Raw genomic sequence first — 20,275 nt, 5'->3', positions numbered from 1 at the left:
AGAGCCCAGTCCCCAAACTGAAGCTTTTGCAACCCAAACTATTTAATTAGGGTTTTAAACTCAATTAAATATGTGGTTGGCATGAGGACAAGGAGGACAAGCAGACAGAGATTCTTGCCCTTGACTCCTCCTTCCTCTCCCTGCACCAGATGTTGAATCAGGTGTTTAAACCCTAAATAAACATGTGGTCAGTAAGTGGTGGTGGTGTGGAGACAAACAAGAGTCTCTGCCTGTGTCTTCTTCCCTCCCTCTCCTCATTGACAACTGGGTGTTTATTCAGGGTTTAAACACCTGATTCAACATCTGGTGCAGGGAGAGGAAGGAGGAATCAAGGGCAAGAATCTCTGTCTGCTTGTCCTCCTTGTCCTCATGCAGTCACCCAACTGCCTCTTTTTTTGACAATCCCCAATCATTATTGGCAGATCTGAGCCCATTAGGGATGACCCATTCCAGGCAACTCTCAGTTTGACCTGGATTGACCCTGGATTCAGTTCAGGATCTGGGATTTGTCTGGCACAGTCCTACTAAGCATGGCCTTGTGGCTCTAGTATGTAATCATACGTATGTGAAGAACACAGAGGCAACAGTAGAGTACTTGAAAGGAGGGAGATAAATTTATCCCCTTCCAATGCCTGGTTCACTGCTAGAGCTAGATGCCAGGAGTACTAGGAACTGTGATTTCCCCAGACATTTAGTAGAACTAGGGAAATGACATTTTCCAGAGTCCCTGATATACAGTCCTATTAGTCAGGTGCTGATAGGTGGATGGGGAGATTTACCTCTCTTCTTCTAGCTTACCAATGCTCAAGTAGAAAGAAGGATAAGGAAGTGGATTATTGGAAGGGGAAGGGGGGCAAAGGCTGAGAGGAATGGCTCTCTGAAGAAAACAAAAAGTTCCACTAGGTTCTCTTTTGGTGCAAAGATACAAGCAAGCAAGCGATGTTTGACTTTCTAAGCCAGAAAATGTGAGTTTTGATAACACTCAATCACATCTTCCCATCTCTCTCCCTCCCCATCATCCTCCCTCTCCATATTTTCTAGTGTGCAGCTCAGTTGGAAACAGAAATTTCCTAGCACCTCACTGACATACATCTACAGATTCTACAACAGGATTGAAAGTGCCAACACCTTGTCTCCCTAATATTATGACAATTCAGCTTTTCACAACAGATGTTCTGGCTGGTTAGCAATCAGCTAGAAGCTGAGGAAATATTAACAGGCTTTTTGCTTTGTTGTGTGAAATGCTCATTATCCAAACTGTCTGGCTGTGTGTGCCCATCACTGATGTTTAATAGACAAAAATGCACACTGGGCTTAAGCAATTTGCCCAAAATGAAATGGCATCAGTAGGACAACAGAGTTCAGTTCCATGACTACTCTGCTACCAACCCACTCAATGGACCATCCTTAATGGTCAACTAAGCAAATCCAATATATCCTCTCTACTACGACTCTTAAGTAATCCATGCAAGAGACATTCAGGGATGGATGCACTAAATCCATATATGCAAGCTTGACTTTGCAAACCCATTTTAATTCAAAGTGCCTAGCAGCTGCATACAGAGTCTATTAAGTAATGGCTCACTGCATAGAACTTGCTTTTCCCTCACTCCAGTTTTAACTTTATTTCACCCCCACAAGTCTGACAAGCACAACATGCAAAGGCTTTTAAGAGGCTGGCTGTGTTTTAACACTTTGCCTTCTTCCTTGTTAACATGCAGCCATAATTTGTCAGCTTGCATTATATTTTACAGGTCACTAGTTACAACTGCATGGAAAAGACAAAGCATCACTGCATGTCAACAACTCCATTGGATTAGAGCCATGATTGCGCCCTTCAAAGGTATGTTGTAGAATAGGAATCCAATAAAGCTAAGGGTTCCTTTAGAAAGCAATAACTCTCAGGTACTCCTCAGTGGGAAAACTGTGTGATTCCTGCTAGGACAACATTCTTCTTAACCCTGGGTAGCTCAGAACACAGCAACTGTTCCATCATCACCTTACACAAAGACTGTCTCCATCTTTGAGGACTGTGATATACAAGTAGTTTGTGCAGCATGTATAAGTGGCAGACACCAATGGTTGTAACACAAAGAACCTGTCCACTCCAGTTGATCAACTACCAAACCATTTGCAATTTCTTTCAAAGATTCCAGGTCAAGGATTTGTGATGGCACTTTAATGAAAATGAATAGAGGGTGTCTGCTAGCTACAAGAATACCCACCCACTTAGATGGCAGTTGGAGAATTACAGTCTGAGCTTAGACTGCAGCGAGTGGTCACCCACCTGACAATCAACCGATTTCACAACGACATCAGATGAAGAGCCTCTTTGAAGCTGCGCTCCCAGGGTGCCTTCACAGAGGCTTGTTCCAGGATCATAAAGAAATTGCATTGAAAGCCTGCTAAAATGGAGGGGGTCTTCAGAAAGGGGTTTGCACTGAAATCCTTTCCTACTCTTGGGACACGGCATGCTGGCACTGCCCATCAGTTGATCAGGCTCAGCTGATGGGCAGTGAGAGTGCACCTTGCTCCAGGAAATGAAGGACTGGAAGTTCACTACATCAGTACCTGTCCTGAAGCCAGAGGTGTAGTGGTCCAGGGTCAACTGTCAATGATCCATTATTATTTCTCTTAAGATTTAGTGTCAGGAAATAATGTAGTCCTGGACACAGCAGAGTTAACTGCAGGTTTTCTGGAAGCTTCTGGCTGTAGAGCATTAACTGGACAGCACAACGCAGGAACTCACTTGGATAACTATATACAGTATTTATTGAAGCAACTAGTATCCATAAGTTACTATGTACAGACTTTACAAATAAAAGAAACAAAACATAAAATCTCTCCTCTCTCTCTCTCTCTCTCTCTCTCAACCTTCAGTACACCACTAACAACCAACCACACCAGCTCTCACACAGAGCTCATTCTTTAGGACTCATTGACCAATCACAGGCCATTGCTAAGGGTCTGAAGAGAGAGCAGATCTTGGCTTTCTGCCAACTGGTAATTGCTACAGAGGTGATAAGCTGACTTTCTGCACGTAGGCACTTTGAAATCTCTAACAATTTCTACAGCAGGGTTTCTGTCTCCAGCATCTAGAGCTGCCCAATCAGCATGAAATGAGAGCTTTTTAGCCACTGAGAAGTCTGCTCATCCTTTGTGCTGGTAAGACGCAGTCAGAGTGAAAGGAAGTATGTCAGTCACCAAGGATTGGCTCCTAGGACCACTCTGGGGAAATCACGCAAGAAGAACACCAAGGAAGAGTTGCTCTGTATGCTCCAAAGCTAAGCATTTAGGAACACTGAAAACACAAGCTGCTTCAGTGTCAAGAGAATGGTGTGTGAGTCCTATTATGTACAGTGGAACTTCAAGAAAACACAACTTCTTCAAATCAACAGAAGATCTTGGAATACCCCAAATCATTTGCCTAGGTACATGCACAGAAAATAGTAGATTGATCTGAAAGGCAACACATGGTGATCTGCATTGATTGTTGCAATGCATCCCAAATTAATATTGTATAATTATAAGATTATTGTATAAGCTTCAAAGGGGGCAGGGCTATGAGCAGGTATGGCTGTGACCATTATGAAGGGACCCTGTACTTCTGAATTTGCTACTACACTACTGCTCACAACTGATGCCATATATCATGTCAGGTCTGGGGCAGGTGGATGTGGTTTGTCAGGAATAGCCTCATGGGCCAAAGTGAGATCCATAGCAGCCCAACAGTTGACCCACAGGCTGGAGATTCTCCAGTCTTGGCCTAGAGGGGAGATGCTGTCTTCAAAACAGATTGGTTGTGCACCCGTAACCTACACAGCAAGCTCGTGTGTGTCAGACACCTAATGAATCGGTACTATTGTAGTCTTCGTGGGGGAAATGCAAGTTTTCAAGTGGGCAGAGCTTTTCAGAGTTCGGCTTCCAATTTAGCACAGACAAAAGACAGAACCTTCTGCCCCCATAAAAAGAACATCTACATGCAGCTGAAGACATTTTGTGGAAGAAAATATACAACTCTCCAATTATATAACCATAAAACACACAGCTGCGATTTATTTTTAAATGTGAGGAAAAGTTTCCTTCTTACTTGCGTTTATATAAGGCAGCCTTCACCAGCCTGGCAAGCTCCAGATATTTTGGACTAAAACTCCCATTAGCCCCAGCTGGCTGGCTGGGGCTGATGGGAGTTGTAGTCCAAAACATCTGAAGTTCACCCCAAGTTATGGAAAGCTGATGTAATGACTCCTTTTATCATCTGTACCTCTGAAAACTCTCCTTTGAACCATCAGTATCAAGCTGGGCTGCTACATAGCAACTCAAGGGCTGATTCAGCAGCTTGGTACATGCCGGCATCCTCCTTCACCCATCTCCTCTAATCTCTGCCTCTCTTCCACTGTCAATTTTGTGGGATGGGTTTTAATGGATAGGAGAAGATATATTAATTGCAATTTATCCCTCCAGGTGCCCGTGTGTGTGGTTTGAACAGTGTTTCAAAATCTGGAGATGGATTTGCAAGTAGTGCAGAATCACCTATCCTGTATGTTCCTTCCATTCTTTTCAAGGAACTTCAACTGCTACCTTCAAGCCCGGTTCGCCTTGGAAGCTGCCTTATACAGTTAGACTATTGGTCCATCTAGCTCAGTACTGTCTGGAGCTGGAGACTTTTCTCAGCCCCCTTCCTTCCTGGGTGGCTTTCCAAAGGCTAAATGCCAACAGCTGGTGGCAACAGAGGCAAAAAATGGGTGGGGCCATTAATGTATATGTTTACCCTTCTCCAGTACGCTAGTTTCTGCATATGCTCATGAACCCCTCTACCCTCCATCCACTCAAGAGACATTATCAGAGCTCAAGGACCCAAACCAGTCACAGTATGAAGGCGGGCCAGGGAGGGGTATGGCCTGGAGAAAGGGGCGTGGCTTGGGAGGATACCGAGGACTAGATAGATAAGGCTTGGAGGGCTGCATTTGGCACCATGGGACTGGTCTTCCACACCTCTGGCTGGCACTGATTATGTACTGAACAGTGGTAACTCCTAAAAGAGTCCAGGATGACAGAGAGCTGGGGTGGTACTCAATGAAGTCATTCCATGAGTAGAACGACTTCTGCTTGTGCAAAGGAACTTTCCATCCCAATCCCCCTATGCACCCCAAAACCTGCTTCAGAGAGTTTGGGGAACTTCCAAGGCAGATTTTAGGGGTTCTAGTGGGGGAATGGAGAAGTTCTGTTGCACGATTGGAAGTTGTTCCATGATTTCGTTGGATATAACGAAATGTTTTAATGGAATGTTGTCTTCCTCAAGGTCAATCATTCTGAGTTCCAGCTGTCATAGCATTGCCTTTGTATGTTTAACAAGGACCCAGAATAATTAGGCCTGAGTTTTTCAAAGAAAAGAATTGTGGCTGTGATAGTAGCTGAGTATCACTTGTGCAAAGTTTGGGCTTTAGCTGTAGCTGCAAAGGACATTTCAGTCTTTCTCCCACCAAGGAGTATAAGGAGCACCTGCTGACCTGCAGCAGCATAGTTGTGCAATGGGAACTTCATTTGCATCCTTTCCCCAGGAGGTAACACAGAGCAGGTAACTCCTATGAAATCCAGTGGACTCATATGGGAAGAAGATTTATACATTTGCACAGCTGTGTGGAACATAGATGTGCAAATGTATAAATACCACATAGATGTGAATTGCATTGGCAAAACTTTTCCACCAAGCCGGCCACAGGGGAAGGTCCTTAGCACAGTGAGAGAACACATGCTTTTCACACAGAAGGCTCCAGGTTCAATCCCTGGAATCCCCTGTAAAGGACATATGGCATTTAATTTTACAAGCAAATGAAAACAAGCACACACCCATACTCATCAATAAGACAACTTACCATTTTTGTCAGCTCGTCTGAAGATCTAGAATCAAAGAAAGGCACAGTTTTACTATTTTGTAATAGCTTGGCTGTTACAAATCAAACACAAATATATATCTTTCTGCCATTGTCCTGGTATGTCGGGTTTGTTTTTTTTACCTACCACTTTGAGAACATAGTTCATTATTCCAAATAGGGGTGGATGGAGAACATTCTGAGCCTGGGGCAGCTTCCCTGCCTTTTTGCTCTCTTGCTTAGAGAATCACACAGAGACAGAAGTGCAGGTATTGTTCCTTGGTTACTTTAAACTTTTGCAGGGAGCAAGGGAATGTTACAGGGCAATCCAGGTAGTTATGGAGCTTGCAGCAATTTCCCAATAAAAATTCTCTGCCTCTCTCTCTCTTTGCCCCCTGCCAGCTGCTATTTGTCAACAACTGGACCTAGGTATATTTCCCCTGGTTCACACAGTAAAAGGCAGGCACTGGGCATGGTGTTCCCAGCCTCCTCCCCTATAGGGTGTGCTGCTGCACCTACATGTGAGTAAATTTATTTGCATGAAATCATCCCAGCTTGAGGCTCTAAGTGGCATATTTGTCCTTCAGTGTGCCTTTGTGGCTCTTTTAGCAGGTGCACTGCAGACATTCCAGAGCATTGCAGAAGCAAATGAGGGGCAATGGGTGATCAGGGAGAACTCAAAAGTTGTAGCAGATATAAGCTAATTGCACCGGAGGGGTTCTGTCACATACACTGCATCCCCAAATTTGTTGGAAAACACATTTACAGAGCAAGAGTGCAAGCAAGGGAGAAGTAGCCTTACATAAAAATACAGGTCTGAGCCCAGGGGAGAGAGAACCTTAAGGCAGGAAGCAAGGGCAGTATCGCAAATGAAATACAGTGGAATGATATTTGATATTCTGGCATAAAAAGAGGTTGTCAGCAAGCAGATTTCCATGATCTTGCACTGCTTGTATAATTAATGTACAGTAGTAAAGAAAGAGACGTCGGCTCACTCTGCGTGGGAAGGAGATAAATTTAGATCAAAGCAAAAGCAGCAGAGAGAAGAGGGGGAATGCATAACAACAGAAGACATCTTGCTGCAAATCAGGGAGGAGAAAGAAGGGAGTCGAGTGCAGCAAAACCTGGAGGAAAGATTTGAAAAGTGGTTGGTGCAATTTGACAATTAAAGCTTGGATTGCCATTTAAAAGAAAGAAAGAAAGACAGAAAGAAAACCCAACAGCATACCTGTACAGTGACTGTGTTTCCCAACCACCTCCCCTCAACAAAGGTTCTGTGTCCTTGGCATCTATGCGGCAGGCAGACATTCAACAGGAAAGAACTCAACATGAGATGGTGCCACTTGGTACATTTCAGGGAATGGCCAGACACAGGGGAAGGTGCAGTCATCATGGTGATGCAGTGCTGACTCCAGGGTTTTTTTTTTGGGTGCAGGGCTTGAGCAATATGCTCTCAGTGGACTCCCTCCTTGAATGTGCTTGGCATTTCCTCCTCACCACTCTTGCCACTGCTCACTCATCTGACTCACTGAGCCTTGGCTCACTGGTAGATCATCTGTTTTGCATGCAACCATGTCCCAGGTTCAATCATGTCCCAGGTTCAATCCCTGGCATCTCTCGTTAGGGCTGGGAAAGACCCCCTTCCTGAAATCTAGGAGAGCTGCTGTCTGTCACTGTAGACAATACTGAGCTTCACACACTGAGTCACTTTGCCTGGCTGCAATATGTTCTTGAACTCTGACAATACCTCTTGCTTCCCTGGGTGAAGAGGAGTTTGTGTGTAGAAACTGGTGTGCCATACATAGGTAAAAGCAGGGGTCAGCAACCTTTTCCAGCTGTGGGCCGGTCCACCATCCCTCAGACCAGGTGGTGGACTGGACTATATTTTGAAGGGGGGGAAATGAACAAATTCCTATGCCCCACAAATAACCCAGAGATGCATTTTAAATTAAAGCACACATGCTGCTCATGTAAAAACACGCTGATTCCTGGACCGTCTGCAGGCCAGATTTAGAAGGCGATTGGGCTGGATCTGGCCCCCGAGCCTTAGGTTGCCTACCCCTGGGTAAAAGGAATGCAGCACCATGGTGAAAAAGTTTCCACAGCTCTGCCATAATTAGTTTTAATGACTCTTATGTCCCACTGTCCCTGGAAACATTTTGCACAGCCCAATATAAAGCCATCAAGACACCATGAGGGACTTGGGTGGTTACAAAAATTGCATGTGGCAAATCACATGCTTCTATAGCACAGCAGTGGAATTCTCTCTCTCTCCTGAACTCATTCTCTTCCAAAAAAGAAAATTGATTAAACATATACGAAACAAAGCTGCTGTTATTTCCAGGAAGTGAACAAAAGGGTGTTGTAAAAAAAGAAGAAAAGAAAAAGTTTTATTCAGCCAGAGAACAACATTCTTTATTTTCTAGGTCATAACTCAAAGCATTCAAAGGTAACAATGGTTCAGTAATAAAAATGGTTGTAGGAATGGATTGAACTGGAAAACGTTTGACTCAAAAAAAAAAATTGCTTGAGCAATACTATCACAGGTACGGATAAGCCAATTTGATTTGATTTCAGTCTTTTAACAGAGAAATAGACTCCAATTGATGCTTGAATCCGGGTGAAGACAGTTTCAAAAGAAAAAAGAGAAAACTGATAAAACGCCACATTTCAGCAGATCTACCATTGAAAGCCCATTGCTGAAAGGGCAGCCCATGGCTAAGCTTTACAAATCATTCCTGAATTACAGAGTTTTGTGTTGAGATATAATTTAATTTCACATCCGAAAGGCTAGTTGACTGCATGAAAGATGGATTGAATGGAATGTGCAACAGAGGCGGGAAAACTAGAGAGTTTCATTGCAGGAAATACTGTGCTCATGGTTACAGCAGCCTTCTCCATCCCTGTGCCCTCCCACTGTTTGGGACTGCAACTCCCATCAGTTGCTGGCTGGGACTGATGGGAGTTGTAGTGCAAAACAGCTGGAGATTGCCAGGTTGGTGAAGGCTATCATACAGGGTCCTAGTCCTCCACTGTTTGCATCTTTATTTTTATCCCTCTCATGCTCCCAACAGGAGCCCAACACTAATAAATGCAATACAAATAAAATTATACAGTACTTCACCATGCCATTAACAAGCTAAAACGCATACAGTTTTGAAACTGCAGTCTAATCTTTGAATGGTACTTTAACACCATACTACCAGAAAGGTTATGAAAGAATGCAAACATATCCTTGAATTAGCTGGCCATCCTTGCATTTTGACCCTAAATGCTGGACAGTCACTATAATGACAGCGACTCAATGTAGGAACTAATGGATTGCACAAGTGGTCGTACACAAGGAAGCAGTTTGGAGTAACTCCAAGGAAAGGAAAGAATCCAGAACTGGAGGAGTTTCAGATGAACACTGACATCTATTGAATGGACACTGGGATCTGAAATGCTGTTCTCCTGCACCCATATGGGGGGGCGGAGGGTTTTGACCATGTGGTGTTTACATGAAAACCAGTAAAGGAAAATTAAACCACCATCACCCAAATATTGACATGGGATCACATCCAACTAAGTTTGTAGACCCACAGAAGTTAATGGACCTAAGTTAGCGATGTTCATGATTTTCAATGAGTCTATCCTGAGTAGGGCTAAATATTTGCAACCCATAGTTGCAAATTTCCTTTAGTTCTTGCTTCAGTCTACATAATTTGCAATCTACATTGCTTCGGTCTACATTGCTTCATGATTTGCAATGTTTGCAGCAGTGAACTTTTTTTTAAAAAAAAACACCATGCTTTTTATTGGATTATTACTACAACACACACACACCACACTTAAAAAACGACAACTACAAACAAACTAAAAAGAAAATCCAAACAAACCCAAAAGAACATACACAATAACTGATAAACATATAGCCATAAGTCCTCGGATTTCTGCACTTGGACCTATGTTATCCTATTATCTATATCCAATTGTTATTACTGTATATTCTAATAGACTTCCTTCCTCCCCATCGCGGGTCTGATTTCATACTTAATAAACTGTTTCTTTCTCATTTCGTATTCCTGCCTTTCCTCCTTATATTGCATTTATATTTTATTTTACAAAAATCACTCAAAGCAAGTCCTCAGCGGTGAACTGTTTTAGCCAGTAATCCTGTGGGGCTTTTGTAGAAACCATGGAGAATGTCCTCACACCACAGCAGCAGGGGAGTTCTTTTTCTTGGCATGCCATGTCCACGGCAGTATAAAGAGCATTGCTGCTAGATCAGGCTAGACCTAGTCTAGCATCCTGTTCTCACACTGGCCAACCAGATGCCCTAATGGGAAACCCACAAGCAGGACCTGAGCACAAGAACACTCTCCGCTCTAGTGGTTTCCAGCAACTGGCATCCAAAGACATTGCTGTATCCGACAGTGGCTATAAGAGAAACCAGGTCATGTGGTGTGTTGAGTGGCCTGTGCACATCTAATCCATGCAGGCATGTTGTAAGTGGGCATCACAGCATCTGTACACACACACACACACACACACACACACACACACACACACACAAACTGTCTGCAAAGGGCTAAAGCAAAAAGGGGCTCCAAAATCCAGGAGGGCATTTGGATGAGGAGAATTTCAAATGTACCCCTTTATAATAAAATGGAGCTTTTGGCCAATAGCATCCAAAATGTATATGTGTGGGAGAGAACAGCAGCAAATTCAACTGCAAAGCTGAGCAGCTTTTCTGAAAGTTCCGGGAGAGGAGGAAATCTTGATTTAGACCAGAGCTGCAGTTAGCTAAATCTAAGTTTCCACCAGTGTTGTCAGGTGTCAACACCTCCCAAGCAAACAGCACGTCAGTGTTGATGGGACTAATTTTGCTGTTCAGAGAGGGAATGCGGCATGCTAGGGGGGCTGCTTCTGGCATTTCATCAGGAAGGGCTCAACAATTCTCCTTCGGTCACTATTCCTGCAATGGAGGGTTAGGGAGCCACAGACCTGCAGGTCATGTGTGGCCCTCAGACTCTCCCCAGGGTATGCCTACCTCAAGTACTTTTGCCTGGCTAGAATGTGCTTGAATGGAGTGAGCGAGTGGATGTGTAGAAACCTCTGTAGCTAGAATGTACAGCACCTGTTGCCTCACCCACTTCTTGCCTCTGGCCAGCCTACCAATGTCATGCTATCCACAAGAGAATGAGGCCCTCAGGCTGAAGTCATTTCCCTCCCCCTTCTGCAGAGGGAAACATGGAGCTTCCTCAGCTCTGCTCAGCAGAGTCAAGCAGAGTAACTTCACCAAGGTCAGAAAGCAAAAGCAATGAGTGAATGATGTGGTGCTCAGTTCCAGGAGGACAAACTCACTGGATTTCACTGGCAGGGCCAGGGCTAGGACAGGGATGGAGTGTTGCCCTCCATATCTCCCATCATCTCTGGCTACTGACTAAGGTGGCTGAGGCTGATGGGAGTTGGAGTCTATCCAACAACATCTGAAAGGCCATGGCTTCTGTGGGCTACGACAACAGTGAGAAGATACAAACCTTGATGATAATGCAGCCTATAAATTCTCTCTCTCTTTTCTATTATTATTATTATTAATGTCAAATGTTTACTAAGTGATGATAATGCAGCCTATAAATTCTCTCTCTTCTATTATTATTATTATTATTAATGTCAAATGTTTACTAAGTGCTGCACACATTGTGCAATTTAAAAAGAGAGGTTGTGCAATTTAAAAGAGATCAAGTTGATGGATTATCAATTTTAATAAGGAATGGGGGGGTGTATAACTTATCTTAAAGACCATTGTAAACAGTTACAATCGTTAGTAGGATTGGAATATCACTTGTAGTTTAATGGTGATTTTTGGTTACAATGGAGAGATAAAAGATTTGGATTATTATAAAAGATGCAGGAGGAAATGACTAAAAATAGGATCCACAAAGGGGAGGAGGGAAGTCCAAGAGATTCCTTGGAATCTTGTTTTTATGTTGTATGTTGGACATGTGACTGTAAATTTTTAATCTGAAAAACCAAATAAATTTATTTTTAAAAGAAAATGGCTAGGAAGTTGTCATATGCCGAGTCAGACCACTGGTCCATCTAGCTCAGTATTGTCTGCACGAGCTGGCAGCAACTCTTCTGGATTTCAGGCAGGGGACATTCCCAGCCCTTCCTGGAGATGCCAGGTATTGAGCCTGGGACCGCCTGTGTGCAAAGCAGATGCACTATCATGAAGCTGCTGTCCTTCCCCATCACACACACACATCTAGACACTAATTTACTTCCGCTCCAATGGGGCAAACAGCAGTTTGGGGTGTGTGTGATTTCAATGGGGGAAAGTACCATGGAGGAAAGGGTTAAATCCCCCCCCCCCGGTCCCCTCAGTGCTGTGGTGCAGATCTGAATAAGGGTAGGTGGGTGCTTTTATTACCATTTAAAATAAATGTGAGAGATTATATCCACAGATCTTCCATGTTATGTGCTTCCTTTCGTCCTTTCTTAATTCTTTAATCATTCCAGGATCAAAGCAGTATAATAACCACCTATGGAAAATAAACCTTCTTTTGCAAAAGATGTCATCAGTGAATTCAAATTAACAGTGATATGGCTGGAGGTCAATGACACCGACCTGAAACTGACCTTTTAATTACACTGTATAGTTATTGGAACTGCATCCTTCAATGTGATTATCTGCTTGACAGTCTCTGAAACTGAGCCATTTTAAATAGAGATGGAGAGAGTTTGTTAATAACCCCATGTTGTGCTTGCAGTCCAGGCCATCGCCAACACATCTGAGACATATTACATCTCCCGAAAGCAGAGCATACCGTTTTGTTTTTCATGAAGCTACCCAACCTGCAAGACCTAGAATCAAAATGTGAATAATCTAATCTTAAATGCTGGGTAAAGCATGTGGAATCTTGGCAATAATGGAATAGCTTGTCAAGAGTGGGAAATAATAGAAATCCCAGACAAATTAGGAGGTAATTTGAAGGAAAATCATAATTAACTTCTACAGGAGTTAAGGCGGAAGCAACAAGCCAGAAGGGGGAAATTAGGCCAGAACTGCAAATCGATAGAACATTACACAACAAATGCTTTATTAATGAGGGCTCGAAGGAAGCACGAAGGGCAGGCCAAGGCAGCTATCAACTTTAGCATCACAACTCATTTTGGAGGCCGATCAACATGAGAGAAGTCAGATCACACCCATGAGCTCTGTTTTCAGATTGCGGACTACAAGCTCATAATTGAAATTGGTTATCGTTCAGTAATCAGGAAGCCAAAACACAAGGAACAGGGAATCCATAGTGTCAAAGTTATATATCAAGACTAGAAGAACCAAGTCTCTGCATGTGGTTCAGTTAAAATATGCTCAGTTAAAAGTATAGATGAACACTGTATATCTCTACTCTGCTTTATATGATGGCCAGTGGTGTAATCAGGAAAGACTTTGGGGCAGATGTCAGCAAAATGAGCAGGAAAGAACCCCAAACACAGAATGGCTAACTTGACATATTTGGAAGTAAGCAAAATGATATCCATTACATGGGTGGCCTAGGGCTTGCAGATCAGGAGGTCGGCGGTTCAAATCCCCGTGATGGGGTGAGCTCCTGTTGCTCGGTCCCTGTTCCTGCCAACCTAGCAGTTCAAAAGCACGTCGAAGTACAAGTAGATAAATAGGTACCGCTCTGGCAGGAAGGTAAACGGCGTTTTCGTGCGCTGCTCTGGTTCACCAGAAGCAGCTTAATCATGTTGGCCACATGACCCGGAAGCTCCCTCAGCCAGTAATGTGAGATGAGCGCCGTAACTCCATAGTCGTCCGTGACTGGACCTAACGGACAGGGGTCCCTTTACCTTTACCAACTAAAAAGGGGTACCTCATAAGTACATTAAGTTCAGAGCCAAAAATTACCTAACTGCACCACTGACAACACTTATCTTTTTGAAGGTTTCTACAATTTATTTCCTGTTTGGTCTGTATCTGGACTAGGGATAGGATATCTCCACATCAGTTTGAGGGTTTTTGGTTGTTTTTTTAAAGTCATCACAAAATTTCATCAGCATTTTCCTGCTACTATCTCCTAATATACATGTTTGCATGCAGTTTTGCCTAAAATATGAATTCTTGTAAGACAATTTCCCCAAATATAATGCATTTGTGGGTGTTATTTTCACTAATATGTGCATCATTATGCACACTTACCCTAATATGTGCCCTTTTGCCAGCACTTTGGCAGGTAAAGTGCTTTGAAAAATTCAGAGAAGTGTGAATGTCAAAGGATGATTGTGTTTTGGGTCATTTCTTGGATTGTATTCAGCTAAGTCTTACTCAGAGTAGACCCACTAAATTTTGTTTAAAAAAATCTATGTTAGCCATATCCACTTACTTCAGTGGATTTACTCTGAGTAGGACTAACACTGAATACCATCCATTGTTTCAAAATCTGCAAATCCATTAAATTGAAACGAGAACTTAATTTTCTTTTGCACCTATCCCTACTTGGAACTATTGGCTTCTTCAGCAAGTGGTGGCTAGGGTGCTTCCTATGTGTTTCCTGCATCAGTGCAAGTGAAAATTGTCTAAAATGTAATGGTGAAATGAGATGCATCACAAATTGTGCAAAACCTACATTTGCATTTCAAAGGAAGACACTTTGAGCTAGAACAGCCATTGATGTTATGGACTGGCTGGATGCAGAGGAGAGGTGGGAGGCAGCAGCTGGAGAACCCCCCAGGGAGGAAGGTTCAGAATCAGGGGACTGGTGGTGGGATGACCATGAGTGGTCAAAGGGAGAAGAGGGAGCAGACTGGGAGGAGGAGGTGTCAGAACCTGAAGAAGAACAGGGCTTAGTGAGCAGGAAGAGGGCAGTCTGAAGAAGCCAGGCAGTCTCACCTTCCTGATGTGAATAGCTGCACTCCTCCCTGGTCTCCCAAAGCATGGAGAGCAATGAAGAGGGAGGAGCAAAGAGGGACAAGGCGAAGAGCCTCAGGTTGCTTGGGAAGGACACAGGAGAGAAGCCTTAGAGAGCTGTGGGACAAGTCCCACTGGGAAGTGTTGCTGTGATCACCAGGCCTGCACTGTCTTGGTTTCTTTGAATAGTGAACTTCACTAACACCAGGTGTTTTATCGCTGGCCTGCTCCTGACAGTCACCAACCAGGTGTCCCACAGATGTTTTGGACTAATCAGCCAAGGCCATGCTGGCTGGGGCTGATGGGAGATGTAGTCTAATGCATCAAGAGGGCACTAGGTTGGCAAAGGCAGGGCTAGAGCTTCCCTTGAAATTAAGAGAGGGGCTTTTTGTTGGGAGAGTGTCAGGGAGAGATAGAATTAAACTCCTTCTCCCCACACTCAGAAGATGGAGGCTGATCGGGCTTCCCCCAAGCTGTTGTTTACATCATTTTTATTTTTTTAAATGTTCACTTGAATTGCATGATGCAGCCATGCAAGTGACGTCACAGCTAGATTGGTCCTCAATCTCAAAAAGAATTGCTTCTTCTTTGTTTTCTCTGTCACATTAACAGCATTCCCAAGGGGCATTCCAAACCAAACAGATAACCACAGGAGTACTTGAGAGAAGGGTTGAAAATCAGCAGGGTTGTGTGTGGAAATTTGGATCCATTTGTTGTTGTGTTTTAGAATCCTGGAAGAGAAATTAATACATGGTGGTGGTTGTTTTAAAGAAGTTTTCTTGTGACCAATTTTGGATTAGCCTGCCTCAGCAAGAGGCTTTGATTTGGAGCAGTTATTAAGTCATTTTGCACTACCAGTTTTTCATTCCAAGTAGCATGGAAGAAGATATAAATGTATTCACTAATTAGGCCTGCCTTAATGTAGTACAGATGAATCAGTTGTTGTGAGAGGGGTTGCTTGATGGACAACAGTGTTAAATGAGCCAGCATGATACACTCACCAATAATATTCCCCCCTTAAAAAAATGGGGGTGGTGGTGGAGAATATTGCTATTAAAGTGTCAAGTATATAAACAAATTTTAGGAGAGTTAAATTTACACTCGGTACATTAACTATCAATTCCAGCTGGCACTATTAATATCTCATTTTCATAATATGATTCTGTAAAGCTCTTTAAAAAGGAAAGAGATGTTATATAATTATTTTTCCCTGTGGTTTTTATGCAAACCGTTGCTTTCTCCTCCATCTAAGTCAAATTTCCCAATGCCCAAAATGTACTATTTTTAAATAAATAATAATAATATTGGAAGAACCACTTACCCTTATATATCAGGGATGGTGGGGAGGAGAGAGAAATTGCAAGGAGGCACGTGCAGAGCAATAACTTAGAGACACTGTGGGAACTCTCCTTGTTAATTTGTTCTGGTGCATCTCTGCATTGGGTCCCATGATTGGATCGTTCAATCTTCCCAATGCAGAAAGCCACAAAAAATTACTTGCCTTCATGGAAGGTTGATTGGAAGGCGATCTGGTGAGCCTCGCCTTTGATTACTCAATTTATTTGTTTTCTTACAGTGCAGTGATGGTTCTCTCCAATCTCACTAGTTCACACTTTGGCATACATCTTGGGAATGACCAAATCTGACCCCTCAATCTTTCTTTGCCTAGGGATGGGTGAATCTTTTCAGTTTTCCTTCGGTTTCTCATTTTCCAATATTAGGTTCCATTCTCCACAGTTTCCATAACACTTTATGTGGTTTTTAAATAACCTTTATACAAATTCACTAGTATCTTAGTATAAGTTTCTCCATATACACAACATCTACACATTTTTACAAAGCAACTTTCCTCATTATTCATTTTTGTATGCCATTCTTACCGATATATGCCTTTTATTGCTCAATTTACCCTGGTATATGCAATTTTGTACACATTAGCTGGTTGGAGAACTGCATTGCAAAATCCAGACAAGCACAAATTCTGAAGTACGGCTGAGTTCACATATTGTTTCAAAAAGGTTTGTTGTTAAATGTGATCTGAATCACATCCCCCGCCCAATCCCTATTCAGAACTTAGATTATGGCTACATCATGTTACATTAAGCATTAGCGAAAGCCGAGAAAACTCCTTGCAGATTTTCATTTGGCATCTTTCAGGTAGCCTTGATTTTAAAAGTTGCAAGGATTCACTAGCTTAAAACAGCACTTAGGTAAAAATAGAACTAGCACAGAGTAGGAGAAAAAAACAACAACCCCAGCCTGCTAACATTTTTTACAGCAAACCCCTGATTCTTGTTTTCATCAGTGTAGTGTCCTGGAGAGTGTTTGTGTTGTGTGTATGTGAGAGGGGCGTGTGTGACAAGTAGCCTACTATTAATTTGTAACCAATTTGATACATAATGGTAGTTGACCATATATATGGAGAGCATCAGGGAAGTTAGGCATTCATGTTCATCCCCAGAATTTAATGTTATTTTCTCATGTCATGAGTTTGAGGTTCAATCCCCCTTTGAGGAAGGGGAATTCTGGGAGGAGAGAGGCTGAGCTAAATTTTGTTTCAGAATTCTCAAAAAGATGATTGAACTTTTTAGCTGGTGGGAAGAGAAAACAGCACCAACCAGCATTTATAACTGCCATCATCAGCACATACCTGCCTTGCATATTGTTAAGATTAAATAATAGAAAACATCAATTCTTGTCTTTTTCCAATTGGGACTGCCCATTTGGTAAAATGAGTCTTCAAACCGCCTCACTGAGGTTTGCTGCATATTAATATAAGTTTCAACAAAATATCACATCTTGTATACCCATCAAATGCCCTTCTCAATTGTAGGCACACTGTGGAAATCCCCACTTATGGAAAGGCTCACAGGAAAGCTGCCTTATACTGAGTCAGACATCAATCTATCTAGCTCAGTGTTGTCTGCAGTGACTGCAAGTGGCAATCCACACAGTTTCTGGCAGCAGTCTTTCCCAGACCTACCTGGAGATACCAGGGGTTGAACCTGGGAACTTCTGCACGCAAGGCAGATGCTCTACCATTAAGCTACAACCCTCCCTATTGCATACCATTGCTTTGCCATACTAAGATAGCAAACTCTATGCACAGACTTCTGCATCCATTTGCCACAGAAGTCATGGCTAGCATTGAAAAGAGGTAGGTGTGTGTTTCTCCAGGTCAGGGGAATAACCATCGCAACCAATCTCATTCTTCCAAACCCCTATTCTCCCTGCAATGTCTGCTCATCCAACAGAATTCATGGCACTTCTGAATTCAGTAAAAAAAATTCTAGCCCTGCGACGAGGGAAAATCTGAGCCCAGCCTACCTTGCAGGGCTGTCGGTTAAGAGTTACTGAGATAATGTAGGTGAAAGTGCTACAAAGTACAACAAAGACTCCACGGTGCGACATAAAACACAAAGCGTTAGGATGACATTTTTCACTGTCCTCATCTTCCATAACTGGAATCACTCAAAGCTACCCAACTTAATTACTTTGTATTGTGTTTGTATGTGTGAAATTCAGAGAGCAATTGCCAAAATCTAAAGCAACTCCAATGCCAGCCTGCCCCTCTTTGGGGTGGGGGGTGGGTGTGGCTTCCAATCCTGTGCCCATTAACTGGAGTGGGCTGCACTGCCTTTCCCCTGGGCTGCTTTTAACGGGAATTTATTCTCTTGGGAAAGATATGCCAGGAGAACAACCAAGCCCGGGTCTCTTACTGGGACCCTGCAAGAGTCGTCTGCCCTGCCCTTCCAGGGAGAGATCCCACGGCACAGCCCTGCCTAAATGAGGGCAGCCTCCCCGCCTTGAAAGCGCTTCCTCTGGGGTTGCTAACTTCCTCCCTCTTGACAGAGATCCTCTGCTTTTAACAGCTGCCTGGAAGGCAAAAACACTTATTAGGAAAGGCTCCCACCCCACGGAGAAGATGAAAGCGATTATTTCCTTTGCAAAATCCCAGCCTGGAGCCCTCCTGGAGAGGGGGAAAGTTGCGCAGGGAACCGCTTTCAGTGGCGCAGGGAATGCGGTCTGCACTCAGGGGACACCGTTCAGGACTTCGGTCTATCCCACCTGGAAGCTTTTGCTCTAAGAAGAAGCGAATAAAACCCCTTCTTGACTTAAATCTTGATGCGCGCACACACCCCACACAATTCAGGTTTCCTCTAGTCAGACGCAAAACTGCCTTCCCTTCCCAATATAGTTTTGGGTGGAGAGGGATATACCCGTTTCAAACCAAATGAGACCCCAAAAAACAAAAACAAAAACACCTGCTAGGGAATTCAGGGGGGGGGCGAATCAGCGGGGGGGGGGGAAACATTCCCTCATTGGCCAGCAGAGAAGTCACAACCCTCCTTTGCCGTTTGCCCCCAGCCAAAAAACCGGGGGAAAATGAAAAGGAAGGTTCGGGCTTCTGCAAAGGTAGACTGCGCCCGCACCTGGAGGTTCTACTAGCGCCTCCCGTAAGAGCAGCGAAGGGGACGCCATTCGCCAGGTCATTTGCGAGCCTCCAACCTAGCGTGCTGCAAGGCGCCTGGCCACATAAAGAAGACCAGGGCGCCTTTCAGTAGAAATCGATCTCTTTTTTCGCTGGCAGGCAGAGAGGGGGAGAAAAGGTCCAGGTTTGTTGGGCAGTTTGTTTGTTTGCTTGCTTGCTTGCTTGCTTGCCTGCCTGCCTGCCTGGTCTCCCGCCACCCGCCCGCCCGGGTCTGGGCTGCAGCTCTTGGCTCCGAGAAGGGAACTCACATCCAGGATCACGGAAGCGCCTTTCCGCTGCTCGGGGAAGCAGCCGTCCTGCCCGGCGGCCGCCTGGCCTTCCTGCAGGAGCTCCCGGTCGGGCAGGATGCTCTTGTCGCTCATCTTGGTGACTATCCAGCGGAGCAACCCGTCCAGCCCCCCGATCTGCGGCTGCTGTTTGCGGAGGAGCTTGTGGACGCTCTCCCGGCAGTAGCGCGCTGCCTGCTCACACATCTTTTACAGGAGCCTTCATGCTGGAGCCGGGGGTATTCCCTCCCACACAGGCTACATCACCCCGCCGACGGCGGCTCCCGGGCGAGGAGCGGGCAGGCGAAACCCCACCCCCGCCTGCCACACTCCCCGGAGGAGGGACGAGGGAAGGGGGCCGCCAGATCGCATCCGTCCCACCCCCCACCTAAGGATGGGGGTTGCCTGCAAGGGATGCATCGGGGAAGGAGGGGGTGGCTGGGAGGAGGACGCTTCCTCAAGCACATTTCTCCTAGCTCAGTTTACCTTGCAGATGTTGTTGTTTTTATTGTTACGCAGATATATATATTCTGGAAGTTACAGAATACATAGCCAGGGGCCTTGTGATCCTGTCAGATCATCTTCCCCAACCTGGTGCCCTCCAACTGTATTGCTCTCATCAGCCCCACCCAGCAAGGATTATGGGAGTTGTAGTCCAAAACATCTGGAGGGCACCAGGTTGGGTGCACACTGCCCTAAATATTCTCCCTTTTTCTTTCAGTAGAAGCTCAAGATGTGGCAAATG

General features: G+C 44.2%; 1 protein-coding gene across 1 annotated transcript in view; it reads right to left on the bottom strand.

Annotated features, from left to right (window-relative positions):
* NECAB2 (N-terminal EF-hand calcium binding protein 2) overlaps positions 1-19,861 on the bottom strand; it is a 136,298-nt gene extending 116,437 nt beyond the window's left edge. The window contains exons 1-2 of the mRNA XM_033157236.1: positions 19,513-19,861; positions 5,877-5,901 (exon numbers count right to left, since the gene is read on the bottom strand). Of these exons, the coding sequence (XP_033013127.1) occupies positions 5,877-5,901; positions 19,513-19,737 (250 nt within the window). The 5' untranslated portion in view covers positions 19,738-19,861. The remainder of the gene's footprint in view (positions 1-5,876; positions 5,902-19,512) is intronic.
* Positions 19,862-20,275: the final 414 nt, after the last annotated feature.

This window comes from Lacerta agilis, chromosome 8 (genome assembly GCF_009819535.1).
Source record: "Lacerta agilis isolate rLacAgi1 chromosome 8, rLacAgi1.pri, whole genome shotgun sequence".
Lineage (NCBI taxonomy): Eukaryota > Metazoa > Chordata > Lepidosauria > Squamata > Lacertidae > Lacerta > Lacerta agilis.
This window is presented reverse-complemented; position numbering and strand designations above follow the sequence as displayed.